The sequence below is a fragment of the Enoplosus armatus genome, chromosome 6 (genome assembly GCF_043641665.1).
Source record: "Enoplosus armatus isolate fEnoArm2 chromosome 6, fEnoArm2.hap1, whole genome shotgun sequence".
NCBI classification, from domain to species: domain Eukaryota; kingdom Metazoa; phylum Chordata; class Actinopteri; order Centrarchiformes; family Enoplosidae; genus Enoplosus; species Enoplosus armatus.
Genome location: NC_092185.1, coordinates 12,788,224 through 12,801,777, shown reverse-complemented (window position 1 = coordinate 12,801,777; position 13,554 = coordinate 12,788,224). Strand labels below are relative to the sequence as shown.

Here is a 13,554-nt window from a genome sequence, read left to right as displayed (position 1 = left end):
ACAGACACAGAAGAATTGAGTGATAAGACTTTGCTGCTAATTAATCAGAGTGTGGTCAAAATTGAAACATCAGCAGACAGAATCTCTGAAAAAAATGATCTGGGTGCTTTTTATGATTCTGGTCCTCTAGGACAGATGTTGATGTTCATCTCAAAACCTTGATTTATCTTCCATATATCACAAAGTTAATCCTATTTGAATATAGCAAAAGTCGTGTCAAGGAGGGTGCCTTGAGACATGTGGCATTATAATCAGAGAAACCACTGCCGTCAACAGGAAGAGGTGCATCATGAGAGGAGGATCATTGCTTAGAACTGCCAGGATCAGAAATAGCTTACTTACAGATAATCAGAGCTGATGCGTGACAGGAAACAACAGCCACACCAAACTGATGGTGTTTCCTTTTCTTTGGCAACACTATATTCTTAGGATCTTGGGTTGCCAAGCAACAAAAACTCACATTTAGTTGGCTGCTTGTAAATTGTGTGACAGCTCTACGAGTTTGTTATGCCAGTAATTACTGTGATAATATGCCTATAGATATGCCGTTTTGCCACAACTCTACCAGAAATCAGTTGGGTACCAATAAAGAAATAATAAAATGATAGGGCTGCAATTCATGATTATTTTCTGTATTGTTTTCTCCATTAATTGATGAATCGTTTGGTCAATAAAGTAGTGAAAATTCCTAACATGTCATCATCACATTGCTTGTTTCAGTCCAAAACCCAAATAATTCAGCTTATTACAACAAGCATCACATACAACAAAAAAGGACAGCAAATCCTCAAAATTGAGAAGCTGGAACTTGGGAATGTTTTAGCATCTTTGTTTAAAAATTACTCAAACAGTTAATTGATTAATGGGTTGCTGATTAATTGTTTCGATTAATCAGCAAAACGTTTCAGCTGTATAAAATAAAATGTAATAGTTCTTAAGAGATCTATGACTGAACTGTATTGATATGTAAAATGTAAGAGCTGTAATGGTGTGGACACTGAAATATTAAAAGACAACTTTGGTATTATTTATTTTCCTGTTTTTCTAATGTGCCTGTAATGGTGGCAAAAGACGTACACATTGCATGCATTACATTACACCCAGGCATAGTTAGTGCTGTGCCTGGGCGTATTGTAATGTATGCAGGCCTGGATCATGGATGCATTTGGGGGAAGGGATGCCAAACTGCCCTGCGTCTGACGTCACGGCGCTGGAGAGCGAGGAGGCGATGTGAGGAAGGTGCAATAAACACACAGGGCGTCTGCGCCTATCTAAGTAGGACAATAAAGTGAAAACGGTATCAATGCTCTAACAATGGATTTATCAGATATGCTTCTTCTTAAAGTTTTCCTCTTCGTGTACCTACTTAACCATACCCAAGGTGAGTGAGGCATTTTCAGAGAAAACCCTAGAAGTTGTGTTGAATCCATGAAGCAGCGGCTGAGAGGAGCAGAAAGGCTGATAGCCCGTTAGCTAGCAGAAGGGATCAGCAGGGCCTGCTTGTTATGAAGAGGACTGCACCCTTTTTGGCGTATTACTTCAAGCTTACAAATGATATATATCGTAAAAGCTGACTTGGATTCGTGCAGTTGATTAAAATAAAACGATATTGCTGAGTTATTTCTGTGTGTTGTCACCGATTTTATTGTCAGGCTTGTGTCGGTTTTGTTGTTATCGTGCGAATAGCGCCGACAGCCATTGTTATGAGAAGACGGAGATATCGACTGGGTTAACAGACCGTTAGCTTTGTGCTAGCTAACACTGTAGCCGCTAACGTCTCGATATCTGACAAAAAAAAAATACATCTAGCCACTGACATTATGTTACGTCAGCGTTCACAATATATGACACAAGTTTTCAGATTTGCCCGAATGATTTTGTTGACTGTGTTGCCCCTGGTCAGTGCTGTGTCTTATGCTATTCTCTAATTTTAAAATTTTTTAACGTAACGTTGTTAACGTTGTTAACGTTTGCGGCAATAACTCTGGATTCAGTATTTTGAAAATAATTCGTTTTTTTTGGGGGGGGTCGCCCCCCCCCTCCCATGCTGTATTTACTCGTGATGTACCTATGGCATCACACACCTGCTAATTGCCTCTACTGTGATTTTTAATCTTATACCAGTAAAACAAAATTAGCTACGTATGAGTTAAATGTACTCAGTCAGTTGTAGGGTCCATAGTTTGGCAATCGGAATATTTTTAATCTCAAAATGGATCCCTTGTCAAACTGTCAAAAGTAGCAGCCACAACTTTTTCACATAACAGGGCCGCGTGGTAAAAATAACATCAAAAGATGTATGCGGCTGTGATTCTTCACCACGTAACGTTACTTTGATCAATCTTCTGTTGTTTTGTGCAGGTTTTTGATTAATTCTGATGGTTTCGTATGAGCACAGAAATCAGGAATCTTTGTGATTGCTCAATGCTTATTGTCTATATTTGTTGTAGGCCTTGTGAAATGAAGACATTTCCGAATAGTCATGGCCTTCACTTCTCATAGTCACCTCAATGAAAAATTTAATGTTAGCACCTAAATATTTCATACTGCACATGAACAGAGAACTAGCTGAAGCCTGGTCTACTTACCCATCTTTCTTACATAGTTACATTGAATCCTGTAATTTATGGCTCACCAGTACTAGTCAGACAGTACTAATTACATACACTGTATTTACTGAAAATACTGTCTTTTGATTTTATATGTTACTGGGCAAAGATCTGATCTTCCAGATGTGTCAGTGTACAGTCTAAACATTGAAAACAAAGTAACTTTCAGAAGGGCTTAAATGGCCTAAACAAGATTACATGTTTTCTTAAAATGGAGATTGCCGACTGCTTTTGTAGCAGTTGGTGAAATGGGTGGAGGTGCTTGACAATCTTTTTTTTCCTACAAGCCCACCACCCACTCTTCTGGTGGCGAAATAATAATGCTGTGACGCTGGGGGCTATTGTTGAGCACAGCTCCAAAACTGGCATCCATTTGACTTAAATAGATTTAGTTGAATTTTAAAATGCAGGCTGTACTGGTTTGCTGTAATTTTCCATAGCTTTAAGCCTGCCTGTCAAATGTCAGCCTGATCATCCATTTTTTGGGCACCGAAATTATCCTAACATGTTCCATGTCTCAGTTTTTTAATCTAAAACGTAGCTGTTATACTCTAATGTGATTTTAAAGACTCAAGTTAGAGTATCTAATGCTTGAAACATATTGCCAAATATACAGAACAAGAGTTTCAGTTTATCTGCTAAGAATAATCGGTGGGACAGACACACTGTGGTACCAAGGCGGTTGCAAACGTATGGACTTGGATTTTAGTATCTATTTCCCAACATTTAGTCTTTTATATGCATATTTTTATGTTATGTTATGTTCATAATCTTCTTTCATTTTATTTCTGCGTAATGAGCTCTCAGGCACATCTATATGCACACATTATTTTTGGTCCAGTTACATACAGTACATACAACCTAGAATGAATGACAGAAAGATTGTATCCATACACCCGGGATGCCCGTCATGTACTTTGGTTCTGTAAGAATATGCATTTCATTAAGTTCAGAAGGCTTGCATTTTCTTTGTTTTTGCTGATAACAGGACTTCTTCTGCTTTTTTCACACAGGACACTATAGAAATCCCCTGAACAAGTACATCCGTCACTATGAAGGTCTGTCCTACGAAACAGAGCTTGTGCGCAGCAACCATCAGAGGGCCAAGAGGGCGCTCTCTCATGAAGACAAGTTCCTTCATTTAGATTTTCATGCCCATGGAAGGTTTGTCAGTTTTTTCCAGATATTAACCTGAAGGGAAATTCTGTCTGGATCTCTGCCTATTTTTATGTCTCCTCATCTATCTCTTTATTTACCAGTCTGTTTATGTGTTTTCAAACCTCATCCCATATGCCAACATTGTTTATGATTTAAAGGTGGAGGTCAGCTGCAGCACAGATTTGCGGTGTGATTGAAAGCGGTTTACATTTAATCCTGTTTTATGAAATCAAAGACCTGGTCAGGGGCAGCACATTGGCTGCGTGGTGAGGATGTGTTTTAAATCTCAGCCATGGTTCTTTCTGTGTAGTTTCTATGGTCTCCATTAGAGCTAAAATGACCAATTAATTGATCGATCAACTGGAAAGGAACTAGCAACTATCACGCAAAAATACCAGACATCCCCTAGTTCCAGCTTCTCAGTTGTGAGGATTTGCTGCTTTCCTTTGTCTTATGTGATAGTAAACTGATTTTTGGGCTTGGGACATACCTCAAAACAAGCTATTTGTAGGCATGAATAATTGTAAATTTATAATCAGGTTAATCGCTAATAGAAATGATTATTAGTCACAGCCATAGTGTGGGTTTTTTCTGATTTCCTGCCCTGTGATGGATCAGGTGTTTCCATGGTGTTTCTAGGGTGTTTCTGTACACTGAGTGGGAACCCCCTCAAGGTATAGAAGATGGATGTATGGATACATATAGTCCTTGTCATGGTTCTTCAACCAGCATTTTGAAGAGGTGATGTTGTTTGATAGAAAGTGTCTACACTCTTCATGACAAAGTCAAGACCATCTGGCTGGGAGCTTGGCAAAGGCTGTTTATCGTCCTGCCTGTAGCAGGGCCTGCTGTTCCCAGACTCTGATGCTCCTTAATAGGGAAGACGACGATAAGAGCTGTGCAAACAAACACACGGAAGGAAGATGTCTGTTCCTTCGAAAAGCGGGAACGTGTCAGCTTCTTTATCTTTGAATTCATGACAAAGTCAGAGACACAACTCAAATTCGTACATTTAATTTGCAGCACCCCATCCACCTTTCACTTGCTGGTTTTGTGTAGGAACGTGTTTTCAGATGGAATTTTAATGTACCTTACATTTTTACTCTGACATCAAGTCATAACAGAAAACAATTGTGATTCAGTAGATTTGTGTGCCATCATGTCCAGTTTGACCATATGTTCCCTGATCTACATTTTACAAAGACGTCTTTTCTTGCAGTTAATTTGACTGCTGTTCCTGGCCTACATAACAGTAACTTACACACAATACGAGTGTACAATAAGAGCACTGTGTAGGTGTGACATGAAACCCAAGGTTTACTGTAACGTCTTGGTTTCCATGCCATATGTTTGATCAAAAACAACCAGCATTGTTTCAAGATGTCCTAATTTTCTGTTCCCTCTCTTACAAGATAAAGACTGCAGTTCCCCTTCTGCGAGAGAAAACAGCAGAGATGTATTCTCTCTGCCAAACCATGCCCTTCCTTTCACCCTTTTTTCTCATTTCATTTGCATTTTCTTTTTTCTCAAATGCCGGGTGAAGATTGCTTACCTCCCAAAGTGAGGCCAAATTTGGATCCACACCCAAATCCATAGGCTCACACTCTGTAACATGAATAATATCAGCAGACATCAACTTCCTGCAATATAGATAACACTGTTGTCCCATGTTGTAACCTGTATCATCATATTCAATTGTCTATTGTTTTTCTGTCGCCTATAGTTTCTTTTCTTTGTTTCCAGGCATTTTAATTTACGAATGAAGAGGGATACCACCTTGTTTGCCCAAGATTTTAAGGTGGACGTTTCAGGAGAAGAGATTCCATTTGATACCTCTCATATCTACACTGGAGAAATCTACGGTAAGACTGCCCCTCTCATTTGAATGTACTTGTTTTAACATATCACTGCAGTAATGCGGTCCAAGGCATTTTTCAAACTGTTATATGTTTTTCTGAAACCTGATGTCAGTTATACCTCTGTTATTTGGATTCCCAGGTGAGAAAGGTACCCTGACTCATGGCTCGATTGTGGATGGTAAGTTTGAGGGCTTCATTCAGAGCTACCACGGCACCTACTACGTGGAGCCTGCTGAGAGATACCTGGGGGCCAAAGACGTGCCCTTCCACTCAGTCATCTATCACGAAGACGACATACGTGAGTCCCCAGCAACTTCAGTTACACAAATACTTTGACATTTTTCTTGTAATTATCGCGTATGTGTAATTGGATGCACACATATGTAAATGTGTGATCGGGAAAGTGCAAGGTTAGGACAGCTGAGCTGATGGAGGCAGACTGGAGTGATTCCCCTCCAGGGAGCAGAGACACCCGGGGTGCTCATTAGCTGAGTAACACGATCTTTCTCTCCGGCTACTGGCTCATTTTAGCAGTCTTTACAGTGTTGGTACTGATAGTGAACACCGAGCTTACTTCACCACACTGGCACCACCTAATTTGATATCATCTGTGTACATATAGTATGTGGCTGAAGGGCAAATTAAACAGAAATGTGAGAGGAATTGCTAATGAGAACGACAGTAACAGCTCACATAGCAAAGCTAGGCTCAAGTGGCGTGTAAGTACATCCATTAGCTGATCATGAATAGCGCCAGAAATAGAGTGACTCAGGGGGTTAAGTAGCTAACATTGTCTCCCATAATCCTAACAGTGTTGTGTCTGCCTCTCTCACTCAGACTACCCGCACAAGTACGGCCCAGAGGGAGGCTGTGCTGATAGCTCAGTGTTTGAGAGGATGAAGAGGTACCAAGCTTCTGCCGTAGAGAAGCCACCCAAGGTGAACTTCACCACACACCATAGTAACACCTCAGTAAACCCTTACAGTATCCATTAAAGGGATCGTTTGGTTTTAGGGAAACATTTACATTTTCCCCACTTAATCAGGGTCAGAGATACGCATGGATCCCCTTTTAAGTCTGTGTGCAGTTTGAGGTTATATTGACTGGTGAGAATAGCCTCTCTCAGCTCAATTAATGGATGTCGACACAATTAATTAGTAGCTCATCTCAATGGCTGGAAAAAAAGTTGTTCTTTGCTGAAAGTTTTATACTTGACTCTAAATTAGGGCTGTATGCAGTAATGCCCGGTTTCCTGTTTGAAAGAGTAATTTAACACCAAGCTGAAAATAAGTGTTTTGCTACCCTCTCTGGTTGAAAGTTTCAGGCCTGTTTCACCTCTGACTGATGATTTTCATCAGATGTTAAGTTTCTCTTTAAAACTCAGAGCCTGAAAATGCACAACAAATAGCAAATGTTCATGAAAGTATTATTCCCATGGAAATATTGCATGTGACTAAAATTAAATTAAATTAAATTACTACTCCTCAACACAGAATATTAAACAAGAAAGCCTGGATACTGTATTGTTAGCTGGAAATGACATATGTCCTTCTTCAATTTGTACCACGTGAACCAAGAATACATTTTTTATTAGTTATATGAGTTATACACATATTGATGTTTCTTTCTAATATATGTTTCCCAAACCAAAACATTGCTTTAATTGGACATTTAGTGTGCTTTTATTCTTATTATTTCTTCTTTTCTTCCCACCATATGCTTGTAAGTGACATGTACTTGTATGTTTCTCAGCAGAGTTGCAGTACATGAACATACTGCAGCTGAAAAACCACAGCCTAAAAATACCAGACATTATTTATTTAGCCACTGTTTGGTTGAAAATGCTATATATATGTTTTATTTAACCGTCTGTTTCCTACTCTCCATATCCTGTGCTGCTCACACCAGGAGCTGCACACCGAGGCGAGCTCTAATGACCTGGTGCTGCTGAGGAAGAAGAGGATGGCCCAGGTTGAGAAAAACACCTGCCAGCTTTTCATTCAGACTGACCACCTCTTCTACAAGTACTACAAGACCAGAGAGGCTGTCATTGCTCAGGTAATGCACAATCACTGACACATGCTCCTGTGGCGCTGTTAGAATTCGATTTACACAGTCAGCATGTGGGATTTTTGTCTGATGTTGGTGGAGAGGCACATTTTTAACCAACAGTAACAACTAAGAGTACACACGCTAATTAGTAGTAGAATAATAACACCTCTCATTCAGTGTAAGGGGTGAGTCATAACACTTACAATAGAAGAACAAGAAATCACTCTAAATTAGGGTTATATGCTGTAATGCCTGGTTTCCTGTTTGCAATTTAAAACGCAGAGCCTGGAAGGACACAACAAATAGCCAATACCCATGAAAGTATAATTCCCATGGAAAGATGGTACGTTTAAGGAATAGTTTGACATTTTTTGGAAATGCGGGTATTTACTTTTAACGAGAATTAGATGAGAAGATCAACACCACACTGTCAAACGAGATATAATGTGTTAGCGAGCGGGTAGGCGTATTTTGTCACCTTTGCACAGAGCCAGGCTAGCTGTTTCCCCGTGTTTCCAGTCAGATTTGTTATAGTCAGAGCTCAGCGGGTCTGTGTATTCTGCCAACTCATCACCTGTGCACCCAAGTTATTTTTCACATTCACACACAGTCATTTTCATTTGTATATACATCATACTGTAGAGAGGCCTGCTGCGGTAAAGGAGAGCAGCGCTGTAACACTAACAGGCTGAGGTAGACAAAATACAATGTAGTACATTAAAGAAAGCATCAGATTTTGATTGGCTTTATTTTAGCTGATAGTGATCCATCAATATATGCTCCTACATCCCTTTGGATCAGCTCGCGACAGTTAGCTCTAGTTACTAAATGACTTATTATTTACCTCTTTGCTCTACATGTATACTGTACTTTAAGTGTTTTGTACATTATAGTTGCACACAGTATGGATTGAGAGTCTGTTGTGACGCTCGTGGCTGAACCTTTTTGTTCTGTCTGACTCTCTCAGATCTCCAGTCATGTGAAGGCCATTGATGCTATCTATCAGGGCACAGACTTCATGGGCATTCGCAACATCAGCTTCATGGTGAAAAGGATCAGGGTAAGTCTTCTGTTGATTTTAAGTTTACGTTTTACACTTGGTCACTTCTTCCCTCTGAACTCGTCATCATCATCATCATCCTCTGTAGATAAACACCACCAGTGATGAGAGGGACCGGTCCAACCCGTTCCGCTTTGCCAACATCGGGGTGGAGAAGTTCCTGGAGCTGAACTCAGAGCAGAACCATGACGACTACTGCTTGGCTTATGTTTTCACCGACAGAGACTTTGATGACGGGGTGTTGGGTTTGGCCTGGGTGGGAGCCCCTTCAGGTACTAAAAGACAGTCAGTGTGTCATCTGTGATCAGCAAATGTAAAAAAAATATATTTTTAAAGCAAGATATGACCTGTTTAAACCATTATACAGCACATCATATTCTTTGTACTGGGCTGTAGGCACATTATCATTGGGGACACCAAATCTTGTTTGAATATGAGATTATTATAGGAAAGCATCTGTAATTTACAGTATAAGTTAGTTGAACTGAACTGCATTGTACATTGCAGCTACAAGAAGAAAAGGTGTCAGTGGTATTTGGGATTGCAAAAACCGATTGATTCAGACTGTTATGAGAACAAACGGCAGCTTCAGTATGCTGATGTGAGGATTCCCAAAGGTCTGGTTCCACTCTGTCACTGATGTGGTGAAGTGAAATAGCAACTAAGATGTTTCCTGTGCTACATTTTCAATTTGAAGTTTTAATGGGAAATATTGCATTGTTGAAATCTTTCATTTTCTGTGGGAGGTTATGTGTCTCCTGACAGCGATGACAAACTGAATTCAACATGTACTGAAAACACGTTGATAAATCAGCCTCATTATGTTTTGAAGTAAGGCTTTGTGATATGTGGACATTAATTGAAACATTGTCACAACATTAAATCAGATTCGTCTGTGGCTGTGGTTTGTAAGAAGGCTTGTTCCAACTTGTGCTTTTCATTCCCAGGGAGCTCCGGTGGCATCTGTGAAAAAAGCAAGCTATACTCAGATGGGAAAAAGAAGTCTCTCAACACTGGTATAATCACTGTACAGAACTATGCCTCCCACGTACCTCCAAAAGTCTCCCATATCACTTTTGCACATGAAGTAGGACACAACTTTGGCTCCCCGGTGAGTTACTTAGATGTGACACATTTATTCACGGTGTGAAGGAATTTATTAGGCTCGTACACTTTGTCCCTTCTTCTTTCAACCTGTGATTTTTTTCTTCCTTTCTCACTCTCAGCACGACTCTGGATCTGAGTGCACCCCTGGAGAATCCAAGAGCCAAGACAAGAAGGAGAAGGGCAATTATATCATGTATGCGAGAGCTACATCAGGAGACAAACTCAACAACAATAAGTTCTCCATCTGTAGCGTGCGCAACATCAGCCAGGTGCTGGAGAAAAAGAGAAGCAACTGTTTTGTCGGTACGTTTTACTGTTTTAAGTTTTGTACATTCAGACCACATTAGTCTGCTTTCCTTGTCGTGATGAGTGTGGGAGATTTTAACCCTATTGCCCTAATTAATGGATTCATTCAGGCAACTAGAGATGCACCAACATATTTGGCTGGTATTAGCTCTGAAAAGCAGTCTTGGCATTGGTCCAGTGTTCTTTTTACTGGCAGTATTTGACATATTATTGTATAATTTTGCTTCTTTTGCAGGTGTTAAACTTTGCAGATGTCAAATCAGTAGCATAACAAAACCATTTTTTCAAAAGTCACTCAATTACTTAGCCATATGATTAGCATGCCTAAAAAGCTTAATCTGTTTTGCACATGCTCTTTTTCGAAGTCTCATGCATATCTATCTCAGCTGATATCACTAGGAAAATATTAGATATTTGTGCAGGCTTCTTGGTACACACATTACTGCTTTACATTTTCGCCTTTCCTCAAACAAACTGAGTGTCTGTTTGCATTGGGCTCTCTCGAATGTCTGTCTCTTTTAGAACACTTTGATTTTGTTTTCCTGTTTTATTGCAGCAGCTCATTGTCTTCAGAATAGTATTTGTTTGGTTTGGTTTTGTAATGAGACCGTTTTCCTAGTAAATGTCGTATTTCTCATACACATTTATCCCTCAGCACAAGAAGTCAAAGTATGTTCCAGTTTTTGGGGACCAGACTCAATGTTTGTTTTTTTCCTTCCCCAAACAGAGTCTGGCCAGCCCATCTGTGGTAACGGCCTGGTGGAGCCAGGAGAGGAGTGTGACTGTGGCTACAGTGATCAGTGCAGGGACCTGTGCTGCTATGACGCCAACCAGGCTGACAACAAGAAGTGCAAATTAAAGCCCAACAAAGTCTGCAGGTAGCTATGGAAGGATGTTATTTTTGTTTGCCTGACCATTTTGATGTTTCATAAAGATCTTCCAGCTCATGTGTGATAACTCCTGACAGAACACTTCTGTTTCCCACCAGTCCCAGCCAGGGTCCTTGTTGTACTGCTGAGTGCTCTTACAAGGGTCGTAATGAGAAGTGCAGAGAGGAGTCAGAGTGCGCTCACCAGGGCATGTGTAACGGAGTCAGTGCCCAGTGCCCCACGTCTGAGCCCAAGGCCAACTTCACCGCCTGCCACGGAGAGACTCAAGTCTGCCTCAACGGGGTAAGAGGCTGAAGACTTCACACCTGGAAGAGCTGGTTGTTATAGCAACTTTATATTCATACCAGTCAGTGTCTCTGATCTCGCCTGTCCTCATGCTCCTCCCCCGCAGGGCTGCTCTGGCTCCATCTGTGAGAAGTATGGGCTTGAGGCGTGCACCTGTGCCAGCCAAGATGGCAAGGACGAGACTGAGCTTTGCCACGTGTGCTGCATGGAGAAGAGTGAGTCATTTACTTTTTTTAAAAATGTATTTTTTTTTTTTTTTTTTATACATAAAATGTGCTCTGAGATTTTGTCTTTTTCATTTGAATTGTGTTGACTGTCTGTGATTCATCTCTGCAGTGAATCCCAACACGTGCAGCAGCACGGGATCAGAGCGTCTGGCTCGTTTCTTCAATAAGAAAGTGACCACGCTGCCAGCCGGCTCGCCTTGCAACGACTTCAAGGGCTACTGCGACGTGTTCATGAAGTGCCGTCTGGTGGATGCAGACGGACCGCTGGCCCGGCTGAAGAAGGCCATCTTCAACCCAGAGCTCTATGAGAACATTGCAGAGTGGATTGTGGTACGTATCGGCTTCTTGATCCTGACTGGATGATTAGTTATTACTATGAGGTGTTTTTGTATTGATTGTGCTTAATTTGTGCTTCATTCTCTTTTCTAGGCCCATTGGTGGGCAGTGTTATTGATGGGTATTGCCCTCATCATGCTCATGGCTGGCTTCATTAAGATCTGTAGTGTGCACACACCGAGCAGTAACCCCAAACTTCCCCCTCCCAAACCACTTCCAGGTGAGTCCCATGGATTTACAAAGAAAGTTAAACACAACAGAGGAAATTTAACTTCCATGTATTTATGAATAGCTGTTCGGCTGACAAACCATGTGTTTGAAGTTGTGTGTTTACATTGATTTCTGTATAATTGATGTATCACCTGCCACCCCACTGCACTGAAACATGTTATTTATTTGTAGTTGCAGGGTTGTGGTTTTGAAGGTGTTTGTGATATTGTGTCCACCCCCTAACAGTGAAATGTTCTTGTTGTTGCATCAGTTAAATCACATGCATGGTTTGATTAAAGAAAGAGCAAGAGATGTTTACATGCCTCAATAAATACAAACATTAGGCAGAATTCAAGGTATGTTAACCAGGTCACCAAATACTGAAATGACAGTAACTGGTGTTTTGTCTTAATAGGTTTATGATCATTGTTTCACTGGAATGGGCTCAAATTCTTATATTTTGAATAACAAGCGATCTTTAGTCAGAATTATATGTGTTTGTGAAACTCTTTCCTGAGAGCAGTTATAGGCTTTAACTTTCAGCATTGAGCTTAATCTTTTAAATTAGGCCCAAATTATACTGTAATTTGGCATGTTTGCACAGGCTTTTATGGTCTCACTGGGTGCTTTTTTAACCCCATACCTATTCTCATACGTACTCTTTTGCTACATTTTCAAATCTTGAGAGCGGTGCAGAAGGATGACGCAAGTTGATGACGTGTGTCTGCTTGAAAGTGTGATATCATCTGACATACCTCCAAATTGATATTGTACACTCTGACACGGACTGCGACTACGATTTTACTAGTCTCTCACAGTGTGACGTGCAGTGAACAAGATTGTTGTTATCGCAGTGTAGGCACCAGCAGCAGAGAGTCACTAGGTGCAAATTAAATCCACAGTCTATCTATGCAACAAGCTCAATTAACTTCCTTTCTCCTGACAGGCACTCTGAAGAGGCGGCGAGCGCAGCAGCACGCTAACTCCCAGGTGCAGCACCAGTCTCAGCACCCGCACTCCCACCAGCACGGACACGGTGGGCACGGCGGCCAGCGGCAGCCCCAGAGGCAGCCTCAGCGGCAGGCGCAGCCCCAGAGGCACCACCGTCAGCCCAGAGAGAACTATCAGATGGGCCAGATGAGACGCTGAGACCCTGCATCCCGCCCCCCTCCCTCCAATGCCTTGGCTCCTCCTTGTGCCTACAGTGGGAAACAAAAGCGTCACTCCATCCAAAGAAAAGCCTGACATGGTTGTTAGTCATCATCATATCCTCCATCTACAGACAAAAACAGACACGTGAAAAAGAGAAAACACTATCTAGCAACTCGATTGGCTCTTTGTGGAGTGGACTCGACCATCAGCCATTTCCAATGCAGTGCGATCTAGCATCTTTTTCCATCTGTTTTTTTTTTTCTTTTCTTTTTTTAAGGAGTGCCAAGGAGTTAAGGAATCATG

General features: G+C 41.1%; 1 protein-coding gene across 2 annotated transcripts; it reads left to right on the top strand.

Annotated features, from left to right (window-relative positions):
- Nucleotides 1–1,314: 1,314 nt before the first annotated feature.
- On the top strand, nucleotides 1,315–13,554 carry LOC139286659 (disintegrin and metalloproteinase domain-containing protein 10-like). Of its 2 annotated transcripts, none has more exons than XM_070907545.1 (17): nucleotides 1,315–1,381; nucleotides 3,623–3,773; nucleotides 5,511–5,629; nucleotides 5,766–5,924; nucleotides 6,464–6,564; nucleotides 7,535–7,684; nucleotides 8,646–8,738; nucleotides 8,827–9,010; nucleotides 9,686–9,849; nucleotides 9,965–10,148; nucleotides 10,879–11,029; nucleotides 11,140–11,323; nucleotides 11,433–11,541; nucleotides 11,663–11,883; nucleotides 11,983–12,109; nucleotides 13,046–13,070; nucleotides 13,167–13,554. In XM_070907545.1, exons 1-17 carry the CDS (start codon nucleotides 1,315–1,317, stop codon nucleotides 13,246–13,248), a joined length of 2,271 nt encoding a protein of 756 aa, XP_070763646.1. In that variant the 3' UTR covers nucleotides 13,249–13,554. The 2 variants fall into 2 exon arrangements, with proteins under 2 accessions (XP_070763646.1, XP_070763645.1); XM_070907544.1 differs by having other exon boundaries at nucleotides 6,464–6,597; nucleotides 7,550–7,684.

Coding starts and splice junctions, on each gene's coding strand:
- LOC139286659 (XM_070907544.1), top strand. CDS start 1,315: ATGGATTTATCAGATATGCTTCTTCTTAAAGTTTTCCTCTTCGTGTAC. Junction 5,630..5,765: donor CTACACTGGAGAAATCTACG/GTAAGACTGCCC, acceptor TTGGATTCCCAG/GTGAGAAAGGTACCCTGACT. Junction 8,739..8,826: donor TCATGGTGAAAAGGATCAGG/GTAAGTCTTCTG, acceptor CATCCTCTGTAG/ATAAACACCACCAGTGATGA.